The following is a 15,013-nucleotide window of genomic DNA, read 5'->3' as shown; positions in this document are numbered from 1 at the left end:
AGGAAATGCACACGAGTGTAATGTTGTATGACAGGAAATGAGGAAAAAATGAGTTACATGAATTGAATATGCACACACATCTAAAGAAAAGATTACTGCAAAGTTATATACAAGAAAAGTTAAAAGGTAAATGCAAATATAGAAGATAAGTTAAACAAAAGGAAATGCGCTCACGCACACAAACATAGAAGGAAAGGTTAAACAGGAAGTGAATATATATATAATGGAGGTTACACGGAAATGCACATATTGAAAGGAAGTTAAACCGGAAGTGAGCATATAGAACGAAACTTACATAGAATACAAATAAAATCAGTGTAAAATAGCAAGAAAAGAAATGGGCGAAAAATATATATAGCATTTTTAATTAAAAAAGATAAAATATGTACATAATAGTTAAGGGTATTCAATAAAAAAAAAATAGGCAAATTAAGATATGTTAATAGTTGATAATTTATAGTTGTTAGGTTAAAAAGTGCGTGTGTGTGTGTGTATATATATATATATATATATATATATACACACACACACACACACATACATACATACAAATGTATTACTCAGAAAAAAAAAGTTGGTATATATCTGCTCTGATAGTGCTCAGTGCTAAAATTGTTATTAGTAGAGCAAATATATTTATAGGTTGTTTAGCTCAAACTAACAATCCTGATATTTGAATGCATTTGTTTCATCAGTTTATCAGTGTAAGCCAAATAATTATGTGGTGGTGGGGATATTCAACATTATAAATTGTTTCAAAAATTCTTTTTTTTGTAGATGCAGATTGATAATTTGTATTATTTGAACGTCTGTTATCATCTTAGATGTTAATTCTCGCAATGTTCCAACTAATGTAACCTAGAATCTTCTCCAGGTGTATCAACCCTGAAAATCTGAACAGACTTTCAAACGGAGCCATGTATTTAATCGATGGGTGTAGTGTGCTCTCATTCCGTAAGAATACAGTTACAAATTACTTCAGACTTCTACTCGGTCATGGCTGATGGAACAAGATCAAGCTACCCCTGTGGGTGAAATAAAGTGTTCACTTCAAAATTCAATACATTCCTCAAATTCGACAGAAATATTCCAGGGTTTGACAAGATTCACCTGAAGAATGTTGAAGATTAAATTGGTCGAAACGTTGTGTGACTAACATCCAATCCAATAGTTTGAGGATTGTTTTTATAGGCATTATTTTTGACATGACCTCCACCAATAAGAATCTGAGGGGTTATGGCTCAGTGAGGATCACACCTTCTGATGAGATGATCACTAAATTGGGCCCCATATTATTGAATGGTGCTAAAACAAAATCTATTGAACATTAATAATAGAAACTTAGTGGACAAGTGAAGCATAGACTTAAGTTTATTTGTACAAAAAATATTGTTTGATGGGAAAAAGTGTCGTAAATTTTATTAACAATTCAATGGGTGGCATTTTGGGGGAGGGGGCGTCACTCGGTATTTCAGTATTTTGTTAAATTAAATGTGTTTGTATATATATATATATATATATATATATGTAGTTATCCGCATACAGTACTGTTTTGCTGTTTCACAGCTCATCAGTGCCGTTAGACAAGCAACTACCTCAAGCCAGGATCAAAACCCGATCGCCCAAATGACAGTCGGAGCTTCTAACCGTTGCGCTATAGGCTGCTGCTATGCGGGCAGTGAATTAACAATGTTTTGACATTGTCAAAATAACTAAGCTCAATTCGTTTACACAAAGAGCATCGCTTAATACGCTAATGGTAATTTGTATATCACTTCCCAATATGCTATGGGAAGCATTTTTTAAATTTAAACATTGATAAAGATAACTTGTTTATGTATACCTTTTTTATTTTTCTTATCTTTTTTGTGTGAAAACCAAAAAAAAAAAAAAAGAAAAAAATGATGTAAGTGCCAAATGTGTCACAAACGTTTTCGATTCTACATCAAATCATCATTGAGTGAGAAAGCAAATGAGGAAAATGAATCTCAATCACAAATATTTGTTAATAATTAGATTAGTGATGTGACGATTCCAGTATTTCCCCCCCCCCCGATTCCGATATAATTACAGACTCTGATTCTTAATAAATTTCTAAATATTTAACTGTAGAGTTGGTATTTTTTTTTCCAATTACAGTAAAAACACATGTTCAATGTGCACATATTTTTTCAAATGTAAAAACAAACTTGTGGGGGGGGGGGGTTATATATTTTAGCTTTACTGATAATTTAAAACAATAAATATTTATGATTCAATTATTACTACCAGCAGAAGAAGATTTTGTTTTTAAGCAAAATCAAATAAAAGCTGATTACAGAAAACGTTTTTGGCATTGGAAAATAGGCACCATTTTTTTCTGATTTCGATATCCCAAAAAGTTTGGATTTTTGGATTCTGATTAACTGTTCCAACACTACATTGGATTCCAGAGTGTTTGGGAGGGAGGGAGATCGTTAACAATCTAAATTTCGTGTCATAATTTGGTTGGGTTATTGGATGCATCAAGCATTTAAAAATATTATTACTCGTTTATAAACAATATTATTAATTGTAGAGTATTTCAGTTTTTATGTAGATAATTGCAAATATTTTTAAACTTTTTAAAATTTATTTCTGAATGTATTATTTTTGTGTTACTAACTACCGTTTGTCTTAAATCTGGGGGCGGGTGAGAAAGACAATTATGTTTTTGTAGATGTAAGTAAATTGAGCTACAACTTACAAGATGCATGGTGAGGTGGGGGATATGGTAGTGATTGTAAAACCGATGTAGCTTTTAGCTTTAATATTATATATACTGTTCTGTTCAAATGCTACTTTAGGGGACCCTTGCTAAACAATTTTCTTTACTTTGAGAGAAAATAAAATCTGAGAGAAACAAAACAGAAAGTCATCTTCTTTTGGAGCGGGGGGGGGGGGTATTTTTAAAAAAAATTTTTTTGTTTTTGTGAAGCAGGAAAAGATTACCTTTGCGTTATTTTGTTTCTGGAATGATGAAATGATAAAAAAAAAACACATTCATGAAAATAAAATAAGATAAAAAGAAACAAAAACAAAAAAACAAACAAAGGCAAAGCCAGAAATAAAAAAAAAAAAAAATTAAAAAAAAAAAAGCATTCGTCAGCAAATAATACAAAGCTGAGCAATAAAATGAAAATAAAGAAGCAGCAGTTTTTTAAATTCTACAAAAAAAAAACTTTGTCATTATTGGAGGAGGGCTTTTAAAAAAACAAAAACAAAAAAAAAAAAAAAACTACCATCCTCATTATTATTTAGGATTTACTGAACGGGTTTCCTAATTTTTTTGTGATAGTTGTCAATTTTTGCAACTCATCAATATGGCTAAACGTAACAAGCATATCAACCTTGTGATTGAAACTCGAACACAGAATCACTTCCAAGCACATCAAATAATTTACCATCTGAGCCACTACAGGTAAAGACATCACTTAAACAATTTTTTTCATTTCACTTATCAAGGCCGAGAGCCATTCAAACATAGGGATTCCTGAGACCGGAATGAATGCCAGCTGAAAGATGATGAACATTATGGGAATACCAACACTGATTAATCATATGGATTACTTATGATTACTCTATGACAAGAACTTCTTGATATTCTATTTGAAAATGACTTGTAATTAGCAGGGAAGCAGTCCTACAGCAATGTGTTCCACACGTGTAAAGAAGGACTGTTCATGGAAATTTCGCATGATGCTGAGTACACTTCATTAGTTTACAAGTACGCTACTGGTAACATAGAGAACTCAATTCTTTTTAAAAAAGAGTATTGCATTATGCTTAGTGGAAATCGCTGTCTCCTCTACCAGAGTGCTCCACGCAATAAGGAGCGCATATATAAAATAGTTATCCAAAGAGAACTGTTTTGTCATTTTATGACTCTGCAGTGACTTGAGATCTGAAATCTGGACAACAGCTCACTTCCAACCGTGATCAGTGATACAGGAGGTCTTATGACCTGAGAAACTATTCCATTAAAAGAACAGATCAAAATTTATATTGTTGTTTCATCGACTTTTTTCCCTCCGGCTTTTTGAGGAACCTTTATGGAATATGAAGGAAATTCTTTTGCTGTAGAGAAAATACTAACACCTCCTTCCTTATACAATGTAGTATCCCAAGTGGCATATCAATATCGGTAGTACAAGTGCAGCTGGGCCGTTTCTCATATACATTACACAGACATTAAAACCAGTAATCAGACTTGTAACCCCTTATTATATTATTCAATTACAGCAATACAAGCTTTTATTTGTATGCTAGCAATTTAAATTATTTTGAAATACCTTTGGATAACATTACAATATCTTTTGATTAAGAACAAAGTGTAGTATCTGTTCTGATATTTCACTTCACCTTTTCTGTCCTCGGTTAGTGGAGGAGAAATACTTCATGACTAAGACGATTTTTATTTTTTGGGAGCTGGATGTTCCTCCCATTAAAAACCGACCTTGTGTCTAACTCTGCCCTCGTGGAGAGACAAGTAAATAGGAACATTACAATATCTTTTGATTAGGAACAAAGTGTAGTATCTGTTCTGATACTTCACCTTTTCTGTCCGAGGAGACAAATAGGAACATTACAATATCTTTGGGCGATACACTAATTGCAGGACATGACATTTTATTTAACTTACTGAATTGTTTTGCTGCCTTTATTTAGCATTGAATTCACAAACTCAAGATCATCTGTACATTTCAACTAATTTCCTAATGGTTTTGAGGTTCTGAGTTCATTCCTAAGCAAAGGCAGCAAGATGATCTAACGAGTTATAACTAAAAGAATATTGCAAGCCTTGGAGACTTGAATGTTAAGAGTGTTCCTATATGAGATTGTGGTAAAAAAAAAATTCTATTAAGGAGAGACTGTGCGTTAGCCACAATTGTTCTTTCAGTGAAAACGTCACTGTTATATTTAATTGGCGATCCAACTGATCCAATGATCATTTGGACAAAATTGGCTCCTTTTATATAAAAATATTCAATACAGGGGAGACAACTCAGAGTGCTTAAAATACACGTCATCAGTTAACAGTTAAAGGGAGGCAACTTCAAGCCGCTTACATACTTGAAAATAAGGATCAAATACTCTTAAGTACTCTGCAGTATTTACAAATCCACCAACATTGATATTTTCAATAAATTCAATGATGGTTCTTGAAAGAAGGTTGAAAAGCAAATGGTCGAAACATTGTGATAACAACAACAAGTAAAATAAGAAAACCAGTCAGAAAATCATAAAAAATAATGAAAATTTTTAATATCAAAAATACAGACAAACGAATATCCTCATTCTTTGTTGTTTTTATTGTATTGTGTTTTGTTGCCTTTCATTATTGAGTTAATAATTTATCAATAAAATCTGTTTATATTGATTGATTAATTGTTGACTATTTAATTTATTGATAGATATGCATATGGAGAATAAAATTGTATCAGTTGGGGAGGCACACAATGGGGGGAAAAATAGGAAGGAGAGAGTAAAAAATGATAGAAAGAGGAGGGGGAAAAATGAGGTGAAAACAAATTTAGAGAGATAAAAATTAAGGGCTAATAAAAAATGAGGGTGGGAACAAAAAGAAAACAGTAAAGGAAAGATGAAAAAAAGAACTAAAAACCGCTTGTAATTTTTTTTTTTTTTTTAATTTAAAAATAAAAATTTTCTATTTAGTTTCATAGTCACAGAAAATCATAGAAAAAAGCCATCAAAATATTATCAAATAAAATATATGATGTAAAAAATATTGAAAAAAATATATTGTAAAGAAAAAAAAAAGAAAAACAACAAAGATGAGGATACCAGTTAAACTAACTTTTGGTAAAAAGCAGCAGGAAAAATCAGCCACAAAAACTAATAATCTAAAAAGGGGTATGAAGTCTATATATATATATATATATATATATATATATATATATATATATATAAGTATACAACAAAAAATACATGAAATAATACAAAATAAATAAAATGCTAAAATGAGAAAAATTTACCAAATATTTTTTGAAAGTTAAAAACAATATATAACATTTTGCAATCAGTAACAATGAAGGTTAACTTTCGAATTTATGAAAATCTTATGGAAAATTTAGTTTCAAATAATTTGAGTGCTGAAACAGTGCAAATAAATTAGGATTACAAAAAAAAAAAAAAAATTGTGATAGAGTGAATCAAATTGAATAATTCGACCATTACAAAAGTGCAAAAGTAAAAACACGTGAAATCTCTGTTGCATCAAAATGTCAAAGAAAATCTTTTGAATCTATCATCATGCCCAACACTTAAATATTACTGATTTATTTTCTAGGATGGAGAGTATTGCATTATGCTCAGTTGAAATCACTGTTTCCTCTACCAAAGTGCTCTACCGAATGAGGAGCACATGTATAAAATAGTCATCCAAAGAGAACTGTTCCGTCATTTTCTAACTCTGCAGTGGAGCAACCTTGAGATCCGAAACCTGGACAACAGATCACTTCCAACCGTGACCAGTGATGCAGGATGTCTTATGATCTGAGAAACTATTCCATTAAAAGAGTGGATCAAAATTTATAGTTATTTCATCCATACAAACACACTTTTATATTGTACCACTTCGCTTAGAATAGACACTCATTTTTATGCTTTTCAAAAAAAGGGTTCAATTTATTTACTATCCAAACATACAATTGTTTTCACACATACTGATATATGCAGAGAACTATATCTAAAAAAAATTTTTTTTTTTTTTTTTAAATTATTATTATATCAACAGGGCGTTCATCAGTACTAATAATATACATAACAATCAAACAACAAAACGATACATCAACATAAACTACTCCTCCAAAGCAGCCAGGCACATTCGCATTTTTTTTCTTTATCTTTTAGAGCCAAGCATTATGTTATGCGCCACCTACATAATCAAAAACGATTAGTATAAATGTTTTCAAAGTTTTACAGTGTAATTATTTTAACAAATACACTAACCTTAGATGATCATATTTCGTGTGTATTCCTACTTTTATTACATTATTTGTTTTTGTTTCCCCAATTCCTCGGTTATGCAGTATTATAAAAATTTCTAACTTCTGATGTGTGTGTGTGTGTATATATATATATATATATATATAATATATATAATATAAAAAAGATAAAAAATATAACACGGAAATTACATAATTGTCGATGCAATAATTTATTTCAACCTTATGGTATTTTCAAGCATCTAACCCAGACAATTACATTTTCGATACTGTCTGTAATTGTCTGGGTTAGATGCTTGAAAATACCATAAGGTTGAAATAAATTATTGCATCGACAATTATGTAATTTCCGTGTTATATTTTTTATCTTATTGCTCTGTTTACCACATTGAGCTCTCATACCCGGATTTCCTCTGGAATTTTTCCATTATAACACTATATATATATATATATATATAAAAGTGAACGTGTCTGTGTTCCCTACGCAATAACTGTCAATTTTAAGTCTACAGACTCGAAATTTGATATACGGGGTACTGAGATATTGGAAACTCTTTATGATTGGTTTTCGGCCAGAAATGTGGCTGTTAAGGGGTCAAAGTTGACCTTTGAGAACTCTACCAAACTCCTCTGCCAATTTTGGGTCTAAGCACTTGAAATTTTAGATATAGGTTCCTTGGATATGGATCTAACTTAATAACTTGATTTGATCCCAAAACAATAAATGTTAAGGGGTCATAATAAGAATCAAAGTTTAAAAAATTGACCGCCTTTTTTTTTCTTTTTTCTTTTGCTCAACATACACCCCCAAACACCCGGGCAATGTGGGGCTGAAATGTTATATATATATATATATATATATATATATATATAGGGAACCTATTAATACAACCGATATATGTAAATCCGATGAAACTCGCATGATTATTAAAGAGTGCTCAATGCAGGACAGAGCTGGTATATAGTCTGTTTATTATACAAACATTATCGGTTAAAGAATCGAAATTTCAATTCTTTTTTGGTCTGATGAAGTGTTGTTCCTGAATTGGAATTCCACTGTAACATGTGTGCACATATGTAACCAATAATATTTGTATAATAAACAGACACACACATATATATATATATATATATATATATATATATATATTATTGTATATTTTTTAAATAAATATTAATTTTATACCTACAGGCATTAAGGTTTCAAACTTATGCAATCATCAGTGTATGAAGTGATAATTACTGCTGGTTGGGAAATTTGAATGGGAGATTCACAAAGTCACCTTTGACTGTATAGGCTAGCATTTTATCTCAAGGTCACCGGTAATTAACACAAGAATTGAGGGAAATTAAGTGCCTATGAATGTCAAATGAGTAGACACATATAGTAAACAGTCAGAAAGTATTAAACAACTGGAAGTCGGAATGTTATCACACACGCACACATTATATATATATATATATATATATATACACACACACACAAAGGTCATTCCAAAATTAAAGCCTGCTAATTGTTTTTTACCTCAAAAAATTGAAGATCTATAAAAATGTGTAAGCTATTGTCCTTCAGAATTTATTTTGCTACATAATCACCACCATTCTGAATGCATTTTTGCCAAGAATTTAATGGCTCATCTCTACTTCTGACATTCATGACAGAAGTTACTTTCTTAGAGTCTCAAACAATCAATATTTGCAGACAGATGAAACTTTCAGGTTATGAATGCATAAGTTCAGTCATCATAACAATGCAATTTACAATACTCTTTGATCCATTCGAGTGGAATAAAAAGCAGGAGGCATTACTTTTGAAACACACCTCATATGTATGTGTGTATATATATGTGTGTGTGTGTGTATATATATATATATATATATATATATATATATATATAAGGGTCTTGTGGAATTTTTAATTTTGATTTAAAATGATGTATTTTCAAATAAGTTTTCTTTATAATACCTTTACTTTATATACCATTTAAAAAAGCGTTTTGTCGCTCTATCTCATCGTTTAAATTCTAATCGTTTTAAAACAATTATGTCTTCTTTTCAGAATGTTGAATATGAGATGGAAAAAAAGCAAATTTGCCCAATTTTCTTATTTCAATTTAAGCTAGGCCGAAAAGCTGCTGAAACAGTTCACGATACCAATAAAGCGTTTGGCAAAGTTGCACGAAAAGTAGGTCATGCTGACTGTTTGGTGTTCTGTGACTGGCTTCATCCATTACATTTTTTTTGAATGCAGGTAAAACCATTACAGCGATGAAGTACTATCAACAAATGGATGAAATACACCAGAAACTTCAACAACAACACCCAGCATTAGTCAACAGAAAAGGCCCAATTCTTCACCATGATAATGCCCAACCGCATGTTGCTAAACCGACCCTCCAGAAGTTGAATGAATTGAACTATGAAACTGCCTCATCCACCATACTCTCCAGACCTCTGACCTACTGAGTACCACTTTTTTAAGCATCTCAACAATTTGCATGAGAAATGCTTCAAAAACCTCAACGATATCTAAAACGCCTTCAGCGACTTCATCGTCATCAGAATGCAAGATTTTTATGTTACTGGGATAATTACACTTGTTTTTGTGTTGGCAAAAGTGTATTGTTTCTGACAGTGCTTATTCCGATCAATAAATTTTTATTTGAGTCGACAAGATATGTTCATCTAAATTTAAAAGTTAAAAATCGCAAACACTTTCTTGTTAACCCGACATATATATATATATATATATATATATATATATATATATATATATATACTAACTCGACGTGTGCAAACGCGACATGAAAGCATGTGATATTGACTCTACCAGCTGGGAGCTCAAAGTTAAACCCCCCAACATCTGGAGGCAAACGGTAACCAAAGGCCTGACCACTAGTGAAAGATCCATTGTAGATCGAGCAGAGACCAAAAGACTATTCAGGAAGGTCAGTCAACAAAACTCAACAAGCCACTAATCCAATGCACTGACCTACACCTGCGATATCTGCAACCGACAATGTAGATCGAAAATACGCTTATTCAGCCACAGAAGACGGTGTTCAATCACAACCTCTGCAGGTGCAACCCCATAGTCTTCTAGACTGACGGATGCCAACAGTGATATATATACTAGCAGGTCACCCCAGCATTGCTTGGTCATAAAATACGTATAAACATTATATTTTAATTCATGCAAATTTCTTATTTATTTTTATAAAGGCCATTCTCTATTGATTATTATCCGGTAATAATTTCAAAAGTTATAAAAAAATATGTCTTGGGTACCATTTGCTAGAATCAAAATGAGAACGGTTAACGCTCCAGCCTTAGCCATTATTTATCTCTCCAGCGTCGTTACCGACAGATGGATATAAAAGGTAAAAAATTAAGTGACTTTCAGCTATGATTGTTTAATTTTGCGCATGTGCAAAAATAACAGCAGGGGTACTATTTTACTCGACTAATCCTGTTAAGGCGAACTGTTTTATTTTCAATTTTGATACCTTAGCAGCAATACTTATACACTGAAAACCAAATCAAAAATGTAATACAGGTACAAATACCTTATATATCAAATTTAAACTCTGTTCACCGAATATTCAGAGAAGAGTTTGGTAAAGACTTTTTGCACACACACCGACAAGGTCACTATATATGCGTATAAATATTTCCGTGTGCTAGAACATCTTCATCTTAAATTCTACACAATTATGCAGAATGTAGAAACTATGCATAAATAAAATTCAGTGTAATAGTGAAATGAAACGAATCGTTTAATAAAAAAAACATAAAAATGAATAAGTAATTAATAAACGCTCTCTTCAAAGATATATGCAAATTAGTTAACCTTCATGTAGTTGCTCGCATATCCATGACTGAGTATTTTAAGTTAAATATAAAGAGTAGGCTTTTAATATCAATGTCAGCATTAGGAAAAAACTCAACTTATGTATGTAGTATGTATGTATGCATGGTTTTACCCACTGAATTGAACTGTTGGAAATGGGAGGTTTGTAATCGTGTGCTCCTCTCAAAAGCGGTTTACATTAACAACAAAAGAAACACATGCTATGAGCAGAGCGAGCAAAAAAACGGTGATAGAAGTGAAACAAGTTTTAACACATAACTTTGTCATCTGTGTGGCAGACTGTGCAAGTCTAATGCTGGTCTGAAAAGTCATCTTCGGGCTCACGAACGAGGTTTAAGTGTCGCTGAGGATTGACCTGATAACTATGATGAAGTTGGTGGGGAACATTGGGATCACTAACGTCTGTAAAGACGATGCAATTAGTATGTATGTATATGTATGTATGTATGTATGTATGTATGTATGTATGTATACATAATTATTATAATAATAAAAATTTCATTATTATCCACATGTGTCATCCTAATGGGATGATAACTAATCGGGAGGTCACATGATTCAACCCCAGGACACAAATCACCTTTGACTCATTTTTTGGCAGTCTAACTGAACGGTCAATTCCACAGCTATGTGACAAGCTGAAAAATAAATACTATTTATCTCATGAAGCGGACAATAGTCAGCCATCTTACCAATGTCTTAACAGGTCAAGTGGACAGGAACTTCAAATAAATAGAGATATCTGCCTCTTGCCGGATAAATTTTAAATATTTAGAGAAATTAAGAATGTAATTAAGAGTGGATCTCCTAGAACTACACAGGAGCAGCAACACACCGCAGTCAATAGAGGAAAAAAGCCATTTCTGAAATGGCCCAGACTATTTGCTTTGGTGCCTAGGTGAAAAAATTCTTGAGCGGCTAAGTTTAATAATATAGTTATCTCCCTTAGATTGGGTTTTTATTGTTGAGAACTTGGGTATATGATACTAATTCCAACCTTAAGGAAGCACATAATTAATTATTATATAATAACCTGTAACAACCACTTTGTGAAACATATTGCAGTCTTCATCAATTAATTAAAATAATTAATTAAAAGATAATTTGATATTTGCCTAAAATTGGCCACCGCAAACAAATTATTAACAGTATAGAGTTATCCCCCTTACAAGCAATAATAATTCAAAACAAAATCTATATTTGAACTTATTTCTCGTGTCAACTTAATGTTCATAATTACATATTGAATTCTTTTGGAATTTAATAGCTTAGAATTAATGTAAGAATTCCTATTTTTAAAAAAAGTATGTTATTTTTTACTTTTTTTTTTCACTTCAGCATTCACCGTTGACTTTTCTAGGTTTTCGGGAATGCTGAAAACTGATATCACATTTAAATTTGGTGCAGAAGATATTTATTATCCAATGTAATCCTTTTTGGAGGCCATTTTTTTTTCCAAACTGAAAAGTACTAATGCACAATGCGTGTTACAAAACACCCTTTCCTCCCCATGTCAAGAATGACAAACGTCATTGAGATTTATTAAGTAATACACTGGGAAAAATGTATTAATATCCAAAAAGCTACTTGCCTGCACCAAATTTAAATGTTATATTTATTTTCAGCATACCCACAACACCTATAAAGATCGTCATTTTAAAGGCGAATGTTAAGGTAGAAAGGAAGTAAAAATTTACCAAAAATAATTCAATTATGAAATTGAATCTACCAAAATGCCTTTCAGGTTCTTCATAAACAAATCGGCCATTTTAATCTTGTTAATACTTAAAAAAAAAAAAAAAAAAAAAAAAAAAAAATGACTGTGTAACGCTTTGAAATTTGAAAACACTGAAACAGGTTTTAAATTCTTAGTAAATCCTCATATATTGCAAGCTATTTACTAATAGACATTTATAAACAACCATAAAACTTTTAAGGAAAAATTTCATTTAGACTAAGAGTTTCATGAACGCGGCGGGGCGGGGGGGGGGTCAGAATTATGCCACTGGCGTTTGTATCGAAGTTAAGAATGTGCGATAACATTCTCTAAGAAAAGGAGGCAGTTGCTATTTTCCCACTGACTGAGGGACTGTGAGTAGCACTGATCCCCGTCCATCTTAAAAAGTGATGCAATTGTTTTACTCCTTTCAAAAAATAAAATAAAGGTCCAGATAAATCTTCGAAGAGGAATAAGTATTCAGATAGACTGGGCACCGTTGATGAATTTAATATTTCTTAGAAGTTTCCTTCGAAAGAATGAATGTTCACCTGGGCAGGCTAAATGGCGGGATCAGTAATTGTATCATGTAAAATTTTACTAACACAAAAACTAATCCGGCACTTGTACAGTTTAATCAACACATTAAAAAATGAAAATATCGAAAAAGGGTTATATTGTACGTAGCCATTTTGGACTGAAGATCTCCGAAAAAAATTTTAATTTAATTTGATCGAGTGTTTTTTTTTGTTTTTTTTTACAACGGAAAAACACGTTCTTATGAGAGCACGTTGAAGTCAGCCATTATGGAATTTTTTAAACACACCATGGGGAGATAACTCGATGTAAAGCACCGACACTCCCTCCCCATCTTTATTACTAGCGTTTCTTCCTAAAAATCGAACCCTTTCCTTGGTATCATAACAAATTGTTTTTTCGCTGTAAAAAAAAACAAAAAAACTACTCGATGAAATTAAGTGAAATTTTTTTTTCAGAGAACTTTGTTCCATAACAGATACGTATAATATAACCTTCTTTTTTTTTTTTTTTTTTTCGATATGTTCATTTTTTAATGTCTTGATTAAACTGTACACGTACAACTAATCTTTTCATCGAAATGTGCAGAGATTCTAAAATTTTAATACAATTGAATTATGCCTCCCATCTCTCCCCGCCACAAAAAAAGTTTTAGCAGAATTTAATTAATTGACGTTTTTAATTTTATTAATTATTAGTTTTTATAAGAGAGTTTGAAGCATTGTGTACATTCTAACAAGTGTTGTGCTGAAAACTATAACAGTAAATTTGTTTTATATGTTAAATACAAGTATAGAACAATTTTATATTCAACACATCATGCTATATATATATATAATAGTGTCCACTATAGTATTTTTATTCTCATTATTTTGGATAGGGTGTTTTGAAAACTTTCAAAAGAAAATACAGAAAATATAAAATTGGGAAATTAAAATTGAAATACGTATGAAAACAACACTGCAGATAACAGCATGCGTATTTTCCATTAACTCGATTTTCTTCAAATTAACATCATGGCGAAGAAAAAAAAAAATTCTGATAAAACAGTATAACTCCGAAATATATTGATTTTAAACAAATTATTGTTTATTTTCATAATATTGTGTTGTTATTTCAGCTTTCAAATGTATTCCATACGTATTTCAATTTAAAATTCAAATTCAATCAATACTTCTAACATGGAAAACACTACCCTGAATATAAAATTGAGATTTTTTTAATGAGATATTTGCTCTGAGAGTTAATGAAAATGTATGAATTTTTTACTTACAAATCAGACAAAAAAGTATGTTTTAAATTCCTTGATATTTTTTAACAATTTTAAAATTTTGCAAAGACTTTTGATGCAACAGAGCTATAATAATTAAAAAAACAATATTTGTGTTTTTGGTGAAAAACAACAAATAAAAAAGCAATTAATTACATGCTTTTAATACTGATAGATCTTCAATGAAAAAAATTCATTTTTTAAATGTCTAACGCGAGAAAAAAAAGTCATTTTCTTTTCTTTTTTTGGTTTGTGCCCAATAAAATTTCTAACAAAAAGGAAACTGAAATATTTTTTATATTACATTTATCTGTTCAAAAAAAAAAAAAAAAAAAAAAGATACTGCATTTGATAGCTGATGTTATTTAAAAATTAGATTAATTTAAACACAAACGTCTTCGTGTTGCATCAGTGATATTGTTATCACGGATGAATGTGTATTTCTTGTGGAATTTTTTTTAAGAGAAATCTTTCTTAAGGGACTTTCAAAAGGCTTTATTAATATTATATATATATATATATTTTTTTTTTTTTGAAATACTAAAAAAGGAAGACTATATGCATGACTAAACATTATGTAGAAGAGCAGAAAAGTTAATAAGACATGCACAAACCATTATGCAAATCTAATT

The 15,013-nt window shown here is 31.0% G+C and overlaps 1 protein-coding gene across 50 annotated transcripts in view; it reads right to left on the bottom strand.

Moving 5' to 3' along the window:
• Window positions 1-15,013, bottom strand: part of LOC145252497 (uncharacterized) — a 957,520-nt gene that overhangs the window by 412,128 nt on the left and 530,379 nt on the right. For 33 of the 50 annotated variants that reach the window (XM_080111966.1, XM_080111941.1, XM_080111971.1 and 30 more), the window contains one exon: window positions 2,971-2,988. The exons of the other annotated variants lie outside the window; for them this stretch is intronic. In XM_080111966.1, coding sequence (XP_079968092.1) covers window positions 2,971-2,988 — 18 coding nt within the window. The remainder of the gene's footprint in view (window positions 1-2,970; window positions 2,989-15,013) is intronic. 50 annotated transcript variants of the gene reach the window in all.

This window comes from Euprymna scolopes, chromosome 29 (genome assembly GCF_053919585.1).
Source record: "Euprymna scolopes isolate OS-2025 chromosome 29, ASM5391958v1, whole genome shotgun sequence".
Taxonomy (NCBI): Eukaryota; Metazoa; Mollusca; class Cephalopoda; order Sepiida; family Sepiolidae; genus Euprymna; species Euprymna scolopes.
This window is presented reverse-complemented; position numbering and strand designations above follow the sequence as displayed.